At 43.0% G+C, this 16844-nt stretch overlaps 1 protein-coding gene across 1 annotated transcript; it reads left to right on the top strand.

The window, feature by feature from the left end:
- Positions 1 to 622: 622 nt before the first annotated feature.
- LOC136522168 (uncharacterized) lies at positions 623 to 11205 on the top strand. Its single transcript, XM_066515960.1, has 6 exons — positions 623 to 1173; positions 9208 to 9244; positions 9371 to 9607; positions 9677 to 9724; positions 10248 to 10681; positions 10797 to 11205. Exons 1-6 carry the CDS (start codon positions 860 to 862, stop codon positions 10867 to 10869), a joined length of 1143 nt encoding a protein of 380 aa, XP_066372057.1. The 5' UTR covers positions 623 to 859; the 3' UTR covers positions 10870 to 11205.
- Positions 11206 to 16844: the final 5639 nt, after the last annotated feature.

The following is a 16844-nucleotide window of genomic DNA, read 5'->3' on the forward strand; positions in this document are numbered from 1 at the left end:
TGCCTTCTGCTTCACATGATCACGTCATTTATTTGAATGTAAATCTAAGCCTCCAAATCAAATGCATATAGATAGCTTTTTTTTTTGTGATTACGCAAATGTGGAACAAGCAAGAAGCAACCTTGTCACTGACATTCGTTTCAAAAGACATACTGTCACGTTAGTTAACCACCAGACGTCAACAGGGGAAAAAGCTAGCACTTCATGACTGTATATAACGAGCGTAATCAACTGCCAGGTGGAGCCCGCACAAACTGGGCCCACTTATCAGGGACAGGCGTTACTGTCACCTCGAGTCAGCAAAGCAAGGACACACGCTTTTTCTGAAAGCAGCAGCGTCCTATGCCTTTGCCTTTGCCGTTGCCGTTGCCGCTGCCGCCGCCGGCAGCGCTAAAGCGAGTTGCTTCACATGCTAGCAGCTCTCCTCGTCTTTTATTCAGGTCGCGCCAAACCCTTTTTCTTCCGTTTTTCCATCACAAATACCTCCAAATTTGCCCCAAATTCGCGCGACATTGGGTTTCAAAACTCAAACCCTCCTCAAATTACGGCCTCCAGCTAACTAATCCAGACGGCGGCGGGGCCCAGTCGGTTCGCATTAAACAAACCACCCCCGCCCGCCGCCCCCCGTCCGCTGCTCCGCTCCGTTACCCTTTTCCCCTCCGATCGCGGCGGCAGCTTCCGCGAAGGCCTCCACTAAAAAACCGAGCTCGCCACGCCACGCCACGCATCTCCTAGTTGCCTCGAGTCCCGCCTCCGAGCGAGCCTGCCCCGCCACCGCCCCCGGGACCGGGAGCCCCATCACTCCATCAGTCCCCTAGCCCGCTCGCTCGCTCGCCTTCCGCTCCTCCCCTCCCATCCCATGGGCGCGGTGGCGTCGACGGTGGCGGCGCGCTTCGCGTTCTTCCCGCCGACCCCGCCGTCGTACGGGGTGGAGCCGCCGGCGGCGGCGGACTCGGAGGTGGTGGAGCTCAGCGGGGTGCCCGTGTCGCGGGGCCGCGGCGTGGAGGCGCGGCGGCTGCCCACGAAGCGCGGCACCGAGGTGGTGGCCATGTACGTGCGCCAGCCCGGGACGCGCCTCACGCTGCTCTACTCCCACGGCAACGCCGCCGACCTGGGGCAGATGTACGAGCTCTTCGTCGAGCTCAGCGCCCACCTCAACGTCAACCTCATGGGGTAGGTATATATGTAACGTGCGCTCTCTAGCCCTCGCCGCGTTTTGCTGCTTCGACTGGACTGCGTCGAGATCCTATCTGTTAGTATTATGCTGTGATGTTAGTATTCGGTTGCTTCATCTCATTTGGTAAAGGCATTGGTGCTAGTTTAGAACTTGCGACTTGCCTGCTTGCTCGTGATTGTTCGGGTGGCGGGTGCACTTGGGAATTGGGATCCTACAGTTAATCGTGCAATGTGGGATCTGTAGCTGCTTTAATTACTTAATTAGATGCTTAATGTTGTACAAATCTGGCATGTCATTTGGATTGAAATTGTGATCCAGAATTTATCTTAACTGGTTGGGGGGAATTTAGTGTCCAAGGTTGTGCGTGTATTATTTGGATTGTGTGTTTGTGGAAGGTAGTCTTAGATTCTGTTGCTAGATGTACTTGTTTGTGAATTCATGTGTTCTTAGTTGTTATATTAGTCGGGAATGTCCCAAGCTGCAACAGTGCAGCTTATATGGATGTGTGGTTTGGAAAGTTGCGCTGTTCTGGTATACAGTAGACGGATTTCATTGAGGCTGGTAATTGTTTGCTAGTGCATACTTAAGTTGACTGGAAAGTTTGGATGTTGATGTGCTGTACTATTGATTGAGGGGCACGTCTGCTTCATTGTCAGTACTGGAGTTGTTTGGAAGTTATTGGATTAGAGGGAGGAAGACTGTTCATCTATATTGGCGCCTTTGGTTGTGAATCTTGGTCTGCTCTTTTATCCCACTTTATTTTCTGGTTAGAGATTTGAGTGAATCTGATTTTACTGAGGGAATTAGGCATTTCTGGGTTGCTGGCTATGTTTAATAAAAGTGATGGGATGAGCTATCGGTTAGAATAACTTAGTTACAGTGGATCTATCACTCTATGACCTATTTGAAATCTTGCAAATGGAGGATTTGGTCTGCTCTTTTATCCCACTTTATTTTCTGGTTGTTCATTTTGTTTCTTATTGAATATATGAATTCCATTTATCATCATATTATAACTTTTATCCTATTTTACCCTTTTTGTTGTGTATAAGCCTAGCTACAATTTAATATGTAGTTTGACTTTATAATTGGTGATTGATTGCTAGGCATTATCTATGGCTGTTTTAACCTTTGTATTGTACTCATGATTGTTAAGTTTCGTAGGACTCAATCGAGTCAAAATCCCAGTAGTCAAAGATCCTAATACACGATCTACAAAGAGGCATAAAAGGGAGAAAAGGGATAGGTAGAGTATGAAGTCGCAGACCATCGAAGGCCGTAGTGGTCGGAGTGGTGGAAGCGCCGGCCGCGGCCTCGTTCGCGGATACCATCTGCGTGCCGGCAGCGACGTTCGGTGGAGAGAGGAGTCGGTGCAGTGGCGTCCTTGGCGGCGGCGTGTGCGTCGGGGTGGCGTTGCCGGCGTCAGTGGTGCTTCCCGTCGCTGGCAGCGCCCCTTCTCAAGATCGAGTTAGGGTTAGGATGTTGGTGGGGTGTATGGCGGCGCGGTGAACCTCGTACTACGAGCCCCGGCCTCCACTTTTCCTTTATAGCGCTGTGCGACGGGGGCCCACCAACCATGTAGGGTTGGACGCCCCCGATCAGGACGCGAGAACAAGGCCCAAAGGCCGTTGGGCCTAATGGCGTGGGAGATCAATCCAACATTCTCCCCCTTGATCTCTCATCACTTTCTTCATTCTTTAATTCTTACTCAAAACTTTCGATTCATATTTTTTTTCTTGCTTTTATCCTATTTCATCACAGATTAGAGCATAGAACTGTCCCATCGTCACAGCAATTAGCGCCGTTAGACTAACAGCCACAATATACTTCTCCATTTTGAAATGTAAACTTTTTTTGGGCCCTTCGTATGTTCGGGAATCATAGGCTTTCCCTTAAACCCATGCCGGCTACGTGTTCTCTGAACACGTTGGGTGGTAAGCCCTTTGTGAGCGGATCCGCGAGTATTTTCTCTGTACTTATATGCTCAAGATTTATTATATGATCCCGAACTTTATCTTTCACAACATAGTACTTTATGTCAATGTGTTTGGCAGCACTACTTGACCTATTGTTGTGAGCGTACTGTACCGCTGGATTGTTATCACAATACAATCTCAGTGGTTCATTTATATTATCAATTACTTTCAATCCGGGTATGAATTTCTTCAGTCAATTCACCTGCCTCGTTGCCTCATAGCATGCTACAAACTCGGCATACATTGTCGAGGATGCAGTTACGGTTTGTTTGGAGCTTTTCCACGATATAGCCCCTCCTACGAGAGTAAATATATATCCTGACGTGGATTTTCTTTCTTCTCCCGCATAATCAGAATTTGAATACCCCTCTATCTGTAGGGAATCAGATCTTCTATACGTAAGCATGAGGCCTTTCGTACCCTGCAAATAACGCACGACTTTCTTCACTAAATTTCAATGTTCAATTCCTGGATTCTTTTGATATCTGCCAAGTAACCCGGTAACAAAAGCTAGGTCAGGGCGTGTACACACTTGAGCATATTGTAAACTTACAACAACTGAAGCATACGATACCGCTTTCATTCGGTCAATTTCATATTGGTTCTTGGGACACTGATGTTCCCCAAATCTATCGCCCTTGACTATAGGAGCAGGTGAAGGACTGCACGCATGCATACTAAATTTCTTCAGGATCTTTTCTATGTATGCCTTTTGCGATAATTTTAGAACCCCCTTTCTCCTGTCTCGGTGAATCTCTACTCCCAAAACGAATGAGGCCTCACCGAGATCTTTTATATCAAAGTTTGAGGACAAGAATTTCTTCGTTTCTATTAGTAGATTGATATCACTACTAGCAAGTAAGATATCATCCACATACAAAATTAGGAATATGTACTTTCCATTCTTGAACTTTACATAAACGCAATTGTCCTCAACATTTTCTTTAAACCCAAAACCTTTTATCGTTCTATCAAACTTCAAATACCACTGTCTTGAAGTTTGCTTCAATCCGTAGATTGATTTCTTCAGACGGCATTCCATATTTTCTTTTCCTTTTACGACAAAACCTTCGGTTGTGCCATATAAACATTTTCTTTCAAATCCCCGTTTAGGAAAGCCGTCTTTACATCCATTTGATGTAACTCCAAATCATAGTGTGCTATAAGTGTCATTATAATTCTGAAGGAATCTTTACATGAGACTGGAGAAAACGTCTCATTGTAATCAATCACTTCTCTTTGCGTGAAGTCTTTCGCCATAACAACAACAACAACAACAACAAAGCCTTTAAGTCCCAAACAAGTTGGGGTAGGCTAGAGTTGAAACCCAACAGAAACGATCAAGGTTTTCGCCATAAATCGCGCTTTAAATCTTTCTATATTCCCTTGGGGGTCATATTTCGTTTTGTAGACCCATTTACAGCCTACTGTTTTGGCTCCTTTAGGAATATTTTCTAAGTCCCAAACTTTATTGGTACTCATTGATTTCAATTCATCTTCAATGGCCTTAAGACACTTTGATGAGTGGTCGCTTCTCATAGCTTCTTCAAATGAGGTGGGATCATCCCCCATCTGAAATTCTTCTGTTTCATAAACTTCATAGTCATCAGTAATGGTGGATCTTCTTATTCTTTGAGACCTTCTAGGTGCCTCTGGCACTTGTTCCACATTGGGCTGTTGTTGTTCTTCCTCATGTGCAACATTTGGTTCTATAGGTTCCTCAAGGACAGGTTCCCCATGTTCATTCATTATCGCCATGGGAGAACTTGCAATAGGTGTTGGCACTACAGTGTCCTGCACTGTCGGTGCAACAGCAGCAGGTAGCGTGAAGAATGGTTCTTCAACCATCGGAGTGGGTACATGTACCCACTTTTCCTATAGGCTGATTTCTCGTGCTACCATGCTCCCCCTGATCATGTTATCCTCCAATAACACAGCATGTCTTGTTTCTACAATCTTCGTATGTCTGTCAGGACAATAGAAGCGATATCATTTCAATCTTTCTGGATAGCCAATAAAATGACAGCTGACTGTCTTGGAGTCTAACTTTCCTATGTTCGGGTTGAAAACTTTTGCCTCGGCTGGATAGCCCCACACACGCAAATGGTTGAGTGAGGGTTCCCTTCCTGTCCACAATTTATATGGTGTTTTAGGCACCGACTTTCTTGGTACACGATTAAGTATATGAATGGCGGTTTTCAGCGCCTCCATCCATAAACTAATCGGCAACGTAGAGTAACTTATCATGCTTCTTACCATATCCATTAAGGTACGGTTACGTCTTTTAGCCACTCCATTCTGCTGAGGCTCCCCCGGTGTGGAGTACTGAGCAACTATGCCATTTTTCTGTAGGAACTTTGCAAACGGTCCAAGAATTTGGCCATATGGGGTATGTCGCCCATAATACTCTCCACCTCGGTCTGATCGTACTATCTTGATTTTCTTATTGTGCTGATTTTTAACCTCAGCTTTAAATATCTTGAATTTATCCAACGCTTCCGATCTTTCTTTAATTGGATAAATGTTACCATAACGAGAGTAGTCGTCTGTGAATGTTATAAATGAATCATAACCATCCACACTTTTCACAGAAAAAAGACCACATATGTCTGTGTGGATTATTTCTAAAATTCATGTGCTTCGTTTGGCATCTTTCTTAATTTTCTTGACATACTTTCCTTTGATACAATCAACACATTGTTCTAAATCTGAAAATTCTAAGTGCGGGAGAATTAATTCCTTAACCATTTGTCCTATTCTCCCCCTCGAAATATGGCCCAAGCGACAATGCCATAATTTTGAAGAGACATTATCAATTCTCTTCCGCTTCTTAGTTACATTCGCAGATGGGGAATCATTCACATTCTCATCGCATACATTGTTCGCATTCTCAGCAAGAGATAATAAATAAAGCTTGTCTTGTCGGAAGGCAAGACCAACACATTTATTATCAACCAGTATCTTACACTTGCCACCACCAAAGTGGCAATCAATTCCATCATCATCAAGTTTTGAAACGCTTATCAAATTTCTACGCAAAGAGGGAACATAAAGTACTTCTTTACGTCTAAGTATAAAACCATTATTCAATTCTAAAGAAAAAACTCCAATGGCTTCAACATTGGCTTGCACTCCATTTGCAACTTTAATCGTTCTTTCTCCTCTTCGCAAGGTTCTCGTCCCACTTAACCCCTGTAAGAAATTTGCAACATGAGTAGTTGCTCCTGCATCAACCCACCAAGTGGATTTATCATAACATAAATACAGGGATTCATCTACAAATGTAATAAATTCATCACCTTTCTTTAGTAGAGATTTCAGGAAGTCTGGACAATCCTCTTGTAGTGTCCTTTCTTGAAGCAGTGCTTGCACTGATCTTTTTCAGCTCCACCATACTGCTGATTCTCAGAATCCTGGGGTTTCTTTCCCTGTGAATTGGAGGAAGAGGCTTTATCCCACTTGGTTTCCCTTGTAGTTTAGAATTCTTGCCATTAAAATTCTTTCTTTTGTTATCCTTTACAAAATGAGCGGATTCACCATGTGAGGACTTTATCCTCTCCTCTTCTTGAGCACACATTGAGATGAGTCTTTCTATGCCCCATCTTTCAGGCTGCATATTGTAATTCACAATGAAGGTGTCATATTCTTTTGGCAAAGAAGTAAAAATCAAATGAATCAGGAAATCCTCCTCCTTCAAATTCATTTCCTTTAGCTTAGATGCCGTAGTGTTCATCTTCAAAATGTGCTCTCTTATGCTACCACCAGTGAATTTCTCATTCACAAGCTTCTTAATCAGTGAACTTGCTGTGGTCTTGGTAGACCTAGTAAACTGACTCTTGATTTTCTCAAAATATTTTGTGGCAGTAGCACATTCAGGGATTGAGCCCCATATCTGTTCCTCTATGGTGGCCTTGGCCACCAACAGGCACTTGCGGTTGGAGAGTCCATTGCCTATGTTTAAGGTCATATTTCATTCTTATTTCAGCATGATCACGCTTTCGAGCAGCGAAATCAGCGTCAGATTCATTTTCATCTTTCACTGGGTCCTCTGGCTAAGTAGGACACGGTGAGGTGATGGCAAAATCGACCTCTCCCAACGCAAGTTCCAATTCATACTTCTCCCGCCACACACGGTGATTGGTCACATTAAGTGTCGGGATCAAAATTATAATATTGTTATTAACAACGTTGGTCAGAAAATAACAACATCATAATCTCATCAAAATTATCAGAAATTCATCACTTCTCTTAAAATTAAATTATCCCGTTGGTTCAAATTTAATCAAAGAGAACAATAATTATCATGCACAGCGGAAACATTAATAATCTTTTCATATTATTATTTTTTTCAGAAGCACTAAGTACTTTACTGTTTTCTGGCAAAATATCGTTGGATAAAATTTGCACAGAAAAAAATTGTATCAAAATCATTCAAATTCATCAAAAAATATGCATTAAAATTGCTCCTGGAAAAATAATAACAATTTTTTTTTCTTTTCACTTCAGCCCAGCGCGGCCCAGGACGGCAAAAACCGGCTCGGCCCAGTCCTCCGCGCGCGCGCAGGCCGCACCGAGGCCACAACCTGGGCCTGGGCCGACAAAGTCGCGCTGCCGCGCGCGCCCGCCTGGGCCAGCCGGCGGTCCAATCGCGCTCCACCGTCGGATCGGATCGGACGGCCGAGCGTTCGTTTCAGCCGGATAAAAACTCCGACGCCGCGCGGGTGCCTGAAACCCTAGGTCATTCAGCCGCTGCTTCTCTCTCTCTTCTTCGCCGCTCTCTCCTCTCTCTACCTCATCTCTTCTCAGCGCAACAGCGACCGAGAGCGACGACGGCGAGCGAGCGTGCAGTGGGGCGACCATAGCGCTGTCGCCGGCCCCCTCGCCGGCTCGCGTGCTCCCCAACGGGTGAGCACGCCGCCGTCGAGCGGCCTGGCCGCGGCGCTTCCTTGGCCGAGCCCGGCGAGCCAGCTCCCCGGCTCGACTTCTTCTCCCGCGCCGGCGAAGGGACATCCCGACGCACGGCGAGGTAGACCTTCTTCTCCCTTCGGATTCGTTTTCTATCTTCTTTCTTTTCTTTTTACTCGTTCACCCGAAAAGGAGATCTAGGGTTAGGGTTCGGTTGAACCCGATTCATGTTTTTTTTTGTTTGATTCGAGTTCTCCAAGATTGTCCCCTTTCCCCTCTTCGGATTTGGGTCTGCTTTTCTCTTCTCCGAACAAGGATTTAGATCTAGGGTTCGGAATCCGACCCTCCCCTTTTCCCCTTCTCTGATTTGATGTGGGGAATTAGGGTTAGGTCTTAGGGTTCGGCTTCGTGAGCCGAGGGCCCTATCTCTTCTCTGATCCGAATGGATCTGTTCTCTTTTCTTCTTTTACCCGGTTAGGGATACACAGAGGCACCTGGCTCCGATACCATTGTTAAGTTTCGTAGGACTCAATCGAGTCAAAATCCCAGTAGTCAAAGATCATAATACACGATCTACAAAGAGGCATAAAAGGGAGAAAAGGGATAGGTAGAGTATGAAGTCGCAGACCATCGAAGGCCGTAGTGGTCGGAGCAGTCGGAGTGGTGGAAGCGCCGGCCGCAGCCTCGTTCGCAGATGCCATCTGCTCGCCGGCAGCGACGTTCGGTGGAGAGAGGAGTCGGTGCAGTGGCGTCCTTGGCGGCGGCGTGTGCGTCGGGGTGGCGTTGCCGGCGTCGGTGGTGCTTCCCGTCGCTGGCAGCGCCCCTTCTCAAGATCGGGTTAGGGTTAGGATGTCGGTGGGGTGTATGGCGGCGCGGTGAACCTTGTACTACGAGCCCCAGCCCCCACCTTTTCTTTATAGCGCTGTGCGACGGGGGCCCACCAACCATGTAGGGTTGGGCGCCCCCGATCAGGGCGCGAGAACAAGGCCCAAAGGCCGTTGGGCCTAATGGCGTGGGAGATCGATCCAACAATGATATATTTGCTTTTCATTTTGATGCTCGCCAGTCCTGATCCTTTCAATTGCTTTGAACTTTGTATTCCTGCTATGCTCCATGTTAGTAACTTCTGACCTGTACATTTTTCTACAGCTATGATTATTCTGGGTACGGACAATCATCTGGGAAGGTATAAATTCAGCTTTTATCTAGGAAAGTACTTTCTTTTTACCCCTCTTCTCATGCTATTTTATGAGTTCCAGCTCTTCTTGTGCATGAGCATGGCTGATCAATTTAATTCCATTTGATTTTGCAGCCAAGTGAGCAAAACACGTATGCTGATATAGAAGCTGTTTATAGGTGTCTTATAGAAACATATGGAGCCTCTGAGGAAAACATCATTCTATATGGTCAATCAGTGGGGAGTGGCCCTACTTTGGATTTAGCATTCCGTTTGCCTCATTTACGAGCTGTTGTTCTACATAGCCCAATTTCATCTGGTTTAAGAGTGATGTATCCTGTAAAGCATACATATTGGTTTGACATATATAAGGTGATTAATTTACTTGATTCCTTTTATTTGATCGTATACTTGATCTAATCTCTACTAATTTATTTACAGAACATTGACAAAATTCCTCTGGTCAAGTGTCCTGTACTAGTTATTCATGTGAGTATTCCTCTGACAGCAAGTTTTCTTTAATAATGTTTAGTTCCATGTGCGCGCATGCATGTGTCTTTATTGCCATTAACTTTTGTCTTGCATGTAGGGAACTAGGGTTCTAGGCTTTATATATTTGATGGTTACATACCATTTTCCCACTTTGTTCTTTTCAAAATGTGTTCCGAGTTTCAAGCTTGTTATTATCAATGGTGTGTATTGGTGTTCTTACATTTTCATTAAGCTCTACACTTGTATGAAGCTCAGTGCGGAACGTTCATGCAATTTTATTAAGGTCTACACTTTTGAGGTCAATAAAATGGATTACATATTAGGCATTATGTCTGTACCATCATACAATACAAGTATTACACTACTTATTCCGTACAATACTGTTTTTAGTTTCCAGAATTCAAATCATAAGGTGCCTTTTGCCTTTCAAAATCTGTACCAAGTTTCTGCATATAAATTTTGGTTATGGGTGCCATACACAAGGGGTTTTAACCAAGTCAGTGAATTATTCCATGTGCAGGGTACAGCTGATGAGGTTGTTGACTGTTCTCATGGGAGGGCACTATGGGAACTATCCAAAGTGAAATACGAGCCTCTGTGGGTCAAAGGAGGGAACCACTGTAATTTGGAACTGTACCCAGAATACATTAAGCACCTGAAAAAATTCGTCAATGCCATTGAGAGATCGCCACCAGTTAAAGATGAATCTCCAGAGAGTTCAGGTCCTTCAGATCCTAGTGAAACAGGATCCGAAAGTGCAGAGAGCTCACGGAGAAGCACCAATATCTGGGACAAACCAAGATCAAGCATTGATGATAGACCTAGCATTGATCGACGGGAGAAACCTAGGGGAAGTATAGACAGGAGAGATAAAAGCAGAAAGAGCGTTGATCAGCTCGACAAACCACGGGCTAGTGTGGATCAAACTGAAAGGCCACGGAAGAGCATCGATCGGTTTGTATATACATTTTATGCTTTCTACTTTACATTCCCTCGTGGAATTTTGTTGTACTTGTAAGATGTATTCTGTTTCCCGTCTCCTGACTCTTGTAATGCCGTGATGTGACAGCTTTGGGGGGATGATGAGGTCAACAGTCAAATTGTGCAATATTGACTGTTTCACTGCGGCTTCTGGGAGCTGAAAATATCGGAAGGTTAGTATTTGGTAGTGACTCGTAGCCATCTGTATGTATTCCAATCTTTATAATTTATTATTCATTTGGGAGTTTGTTCCTTGAAAGGAAACAACCATAGTTTCCCAGCCACTTCCTTTTTTTCCCTTGAAGTCATTCACTTGTTACCCGATGTAGTCCGAAGAAAAGCCTCCCCTGCAAAGCAATGAGAAGCACTGTCTTTGCATAACTGTAAATATGTTGTACTATTGCAACTTTTTTTTTGTTTTATGTTCCACATTCCATAGAAACGCGTCATAGATGTTGATCGGACTTTAAGTGGGAGTTTTATGAAAGCTTACCTGGTGATTGTTTACCATTATATATCCTCGCTGTTATATTACTGCCTGATTTTGTGGCATCCCTTGCCACGGGGTCCGGAAACGTTCGTAACCGCGGGACATGGAGTCGCAGCAGCGGCTGGCTCCACGCGACGGCGGGGCTACCTTGTCTACGACAGCAGCGTTAGTCCGTTAGAGGCCACGGGGCCGGGGGCTGCCGAGCCGTCGATCGGCCCCGACCCACATGGGACGGCTGCCTGCCGGCTGCCGTGCGGCCAACCAGCAACAACGGGAGGCGGTAGCGGTGGAGCACGAGCGAAGCCGCCGGGTCCGCGGGCGGTGAGGCGGGCAATGGGACTCTTTGATGTGAGTAGTACTGAGTACGTGCGCATGGGCTTTGTGGAATGGGCCCATGGGCTGTGTGGCATGGGCGCATGGCCTCGAAGGATCAAGTCCAGCAGCCAGCCAGTTTAGGCTGGCTTAAGCCCAACGTTCATCGGCCTTATTCCTTTTCCCTCAAACAAAAAAAAAAAAAAGTCCAATTACCTCCCTCCCTCGACTATCATAGTTGTTCGATTTTTCTCCTTGATCTAAAAAATTAGTTTTCTTAAACCCCCTTAACTTTTGAAAACCATTCATTTTTACACTGGCGGTTTTGGTGGTGGTTTTGCTAATATGGTGCAATGTCAAGGTGGTAAATCAGACTAAGTTGAAAGTTCAAGGAGGTAAGTTGAACTATAAATATTTTTATAAAAAATAATAAAAATAAAAATATTCAAATATATTTTTTACATGAAAAATAATGCAATTAAAAATTCTAAACTTGGGTGAAAATTCATAGAAAAATTATTTTAGCTCAGAAAAATATGAAACTTGTTTTAGGTTTTCTAAAAGCATGCTCTATGTTATGGTGCCTAGCTTGAAATCAGTTAAATTTTGATGGACTCATTTTAGTGCTTATTTGCTAGTAGAAGCTCTCCTTTGTATTATAATTAGTGGATATTGATGATCATCTAAACTATACAAAAGCACCATTGAAGCATGTTCAGGGCTGTAGAGGGCACTGGTCCACTGCCCTAGATAAATTTTCAAAATAGTTTTGTCAAACTGCGTGGCTGCATGCACACTGCCGCACATATGCATGCATGTATGCACCCTTTGTTTAATACATTTAATTAAGTTTTACAAACTAGATTTAATTAAGTTTTAGTGCAATGAATTATGGGGTGTAATGTCGCAAAAATCTAGATGGTAGCAACATGGGTCATGATATTTGTACAAATGGAATCAAGTGACATGAAAAGCTAGGCACCATAGCATAGAGCATGATTTTAGAAGAAAAAAAAATCTAAAATTAGTTTCATGATTTTCCAAGCTAAAGCAATTTTTCTATGAATTTTCTAACATAAACCAGGGTGTAGGATTTTAATTGTTATATTTTTCATGTAAAATATATTTGGATATATTTTTTATTTTTTAAGAATTTCTATATATTTTTATAAAAAATATTTCTAGTTCGATTTACCTCTTCAAACTTTCAACTTAGTCTGATTTACCTCCTTTGAATTGAACAGTTTCAAAAGTTTAAGGGTTTAAAACCTAGTTTTGTAGATCAAGAACGAAAATTGGACGAGACTGAGGGAGGTAAATTGAACCTGGTTGTGGTAAAAAAAAAAGTTTTGCTCGTTTCGTGAAATTGCTATGATGTGGGAACTTAGTACCTTATTGAATGTTGTTGTGTGTAATAACATGTACTAACTCTGTTCCAAAATAAATAGTTTTCTAGAAATTTTTAGACAGATTAAGGATGTTAACAAAAGACACACCTACCCTCATCTCCTCTCTCTCTCTCTCAGGATATCTCCTAGATTTAGCGGTTATTGTTTGTATACACCCATAATTAGCTTCCGCATTAGGAAGCAATATCTTATGTTTTCATAGATTGCTATTTTTTTATAAATGTTAAACCTCATAAAGTTATTTATGACAGTGTCTACTGTCTGATTGTTTGTATCAAAATGTGTGTGACTGTATGTGTATGTGTCCATCTATTTTTTTTTACTTTGGAACAAATAAAAAATGTTAGGATTGAACAAGGCTTACTTGTTATAAATGCTCTCGCTAAAATCTATCGACGGAAGAGGCGAAATTGTTGCTTCAGAATCTCACTGCCCATGTCCTTTTATTTTCCCTCATTGTGAATATATGAATGTGTATCAAATATGCGTAATCAAGTGCTATTGCCAGCATAACCTTGGAACTCACTAAGGCCTTGTTTAGTTGGCGAAATTTTTTGAGAAATGCTACGGTAACACTTTCGTTGTTATTTGGCAATTAGTGTCCAATCATAGTCTAATTAAGCTTAAAAGATTCGTCTCGTGAATTTCGTCTAAACTGTGTAATTAGTTTTATTTTTTATTTATATTTAATGCTTCATGCATGCGTCCAAAGATTCGATGTGATGGGGAATCTTGAAAAATTTTGAGAACTAAACAGGAACTAATTTTCAATAAAAAAAAACTCACTCGTACTGGTACTGGTACAAGTACAACCCTCGATTCGAGCTGCGGCTGCCGCGGGGAGGAAAATGTGTCGCTGCCTGCCGCCACGATCGGAGCGACGGAGCGCACGCCCTCGTGCTCCGCATCCCCAGTCGCCTCCCCTCTCTCGCTCTAGTCCTTCGACGCCGCCTCCCCAGTCAAATTAATGCGCTAATGATGCGTCCGGCGGCGCCCGAGGCCCCGGCGCACGTTCGCCCGGCGGCCCTCCCGATGGCCGGCGCTCTCTCTCTCTCCCTCTCCCTCGGTTTCCCTCCACTGCCGGCTCTGTCGGGTGGACCCAGATCGGACCTCGTAGCCGGCCCCGCCGCGGGAGGTGCACCGTGCGCGGTCCACGGCGTCGCCGAAAGAGGCAGCGAGCGTGTCGTGTCGACCACCCCGCGCGTCGAATCGCTGTTCACGCAGGCAGCGGCGCAGCGCGATGGCACCGGTGTTGTGCCCGAGAGCTCACAGCTTAGAACGTTTGCTCCTGCCGATTTTCACCGTTCCTTCCATGTAAGAAATTTTCTTATATGCGGGAAAAAGATCAAATTACTCCCCAAGTAAGGCCCTGTGCCTTTTAACTGATTTTTTTTGATCGATTTTCTCCCACCAAATATTTTAGTTAGTTCATTCTACTCTTAATATTTTTTTTTCATTTACAAGTTGAGTTCTAAGTTAAATTTTTTATTGATATCATAACTAATGTCAAAGTTTTATGAATTTTTGAACATCTTATAATAAAATAACCCTAGAGATATAAGATTGTATAAAAAATAATGATAATGATTTATAATGTAATTTTTAACATAAGGTATCGTATCCACTATCACTCTACAAAATTGTAACTTAGAGCTCAACTTTTACATCTATACCTCTATATACCTAATATTAAAGATGTAAAATTTCTCTTCACTATTTTTTTATGTCCGTCTTTCCCTAACTACTCAGATAATGGAGTTCTATTCAAACTTATATAACTCGTGCACATACGAGTTTTAATGGTTCGCGAAACTCGCAGTCTGATTTCAAGATGTATTGGCCAAGACCATATTTTTTTATCCATCGATGCTATATTTTTTTCCACATCCTACTATTGTGTTTCCATCTCATGAGCGATTTTTTCTCCCCCGTTTAATGTTTCGTGTCCGGCTCGATTTCCTTAGCTTTCTGATTTTTTTCCTATATACGTAGCTGGACGATGCGTTTCCTTTTTCTTTTTGTTTTTTCTCCATAAGCCCCCAAGTTTGTTTTCAATATATATTTTCTTCTATCCAGTATTTTCCTGTAGGTATCTTGGTAGATCCCGTTTCTTTTTTTTCCCAGGCGATCCTGTTTTCCCTTTTCTTTTGTTCGCTCGGTCCGATCCAATATCTCGGCATTCCGGCCTCCTGTCCTCCAATGGTTTATTCTTTTTTCCTTACAGAAATACTATACAACATACATGTGTTAAAAAAACATATAATTTTTTTTAAAGTACGCAGGCGAGTTGTACGTACAGGGCACGTACGACAAACATCCCGGCTTCGATGCGAGTGCGACGTGCGAGTGGCATGCAATGCGTGATGGGCTGATGGCCGGCCGTAAGCAAGATTCGGTCCGGCTCCGTCGCCCGTCGCAGTGCTACGTGTCCTTGGCGTACCGCCGGTCCTCTAGGTATACGCGTGTGGCCGGATTCGATTTGTTCTTTTATTCTTGCATAGAAAAAAATTGTTTCTTGTGATTTGTCGATCTGTGATCTTGTGATTTGTGATTGTCTGGAGGATGGAGGCTATTGGATCTTAATTCTATGGTGTAAAAAAATTCAGTGTTGAAACTGCATAAAACATATGGTTGTTGGGTAGACAGACTCAAATAACATATATAATAACAATATTATTATTATTATTATTATTATTATTATTATTATTATTATTATTATTATTATTATTATTATTATGTGTTGTTATTAAAAGACAAAGAGTTTCTTCCAAACCATTTTTTTATTTTCAAAATACATATGTACAGCTTTAATTTTCGTGTCATGTTTGTGATCTTGACTCATGACTCACACTCGCATCCAATGATAGTCCAAAGTCCGGTTCAAAGCGTATTGAGCCCCGTTGACGTTTGTGATCTGGACTCATGACTCAGACTCGCATCCAGTGATAGTCCAAAATCCGGTTCAAAATGTATTGGGACACGTTGCAACGCAATGGCACATTTTGCTAATAGAGAAAAAAAAGGACACATCGTATTAGAACAAAGTCTACTTGTAAGGACAGTCCCAATGCTAGAAACCACACGTGGTTTCCATGCCTATTAATTTATTTAGACGCTGCATATAGAAACTATATCCCGGATGGGTAGTTTCTATAGAATATATTTTTTCCAATCACTTGGACTATTACTTTTATCCCCTCACCCAGAAAATGGGAGGACTGACTTTCTCATCACCTGAAGCGCTATATGAGAAGTATAAATGATTGTATGTCTTTCCATCACCTAAAGCCTTTAGGTGCAATCAATTAGTGTTTGTGCATACAACTTTTAAGAGCAAAAGGTGGCTGGTGCAATAAAAAAAAGTTGCTTGCTCCTATTGTACGTGTAAGGCGTAAAATCACCTCCACGTGAGAGGGAGTGTTAAAATAAACTCTCCATTCTATAATATAAGAAATCTCATTATATTCTAAGTAAAATTGTGCTAAGTTTAACCAAATCTATAAAAAAGAACGATAATATTTACAACATCCAATTAGCGTTGTTGAATATACGATGAAACATATTTTCATAATTTACATCTTTGATGAAGGGGGTGTCAATACATGTCTCTACATATTATAGTCAAACTTAGCATAGTTTGACTTAATATAAATTCAGACATATGAAGTACTAGGTGAATTATCCGCCTTTTCCAACAACTTAAGCTGGCAACAATGTGTTCACTTCTCCAATTTAGCAACAGCCGACGTACACGGTTGCGGACCCATCATGGTTCGGTGGTCCCTTCAGTATTTCTGCCAACTTGCTCTCCTACACAAGTATCGCCTCCAGGATCTAGCGCACGAATCCAACATAAGCTGCGCTCTCCAAATCGCTGTCGTCCTCAGTAATGATTCAGGAACTTCTGTTACTGGAAGCTTCGAAT

Source organism: Miscanthus floridulus, chromosome 18, assembly GCF_019320115.1.
Source record: "Miscanthus floridulus cultivar M001 chromosome 18, ASM1932011v1, whole genome shotgun sequence".
Lineage (NCBI taxonomy): Eukaryota > Viridiplantae > Streptophyta > Magnoliopsida > Poales > Poaceae > Miscanthus > Miscanthus floridulus.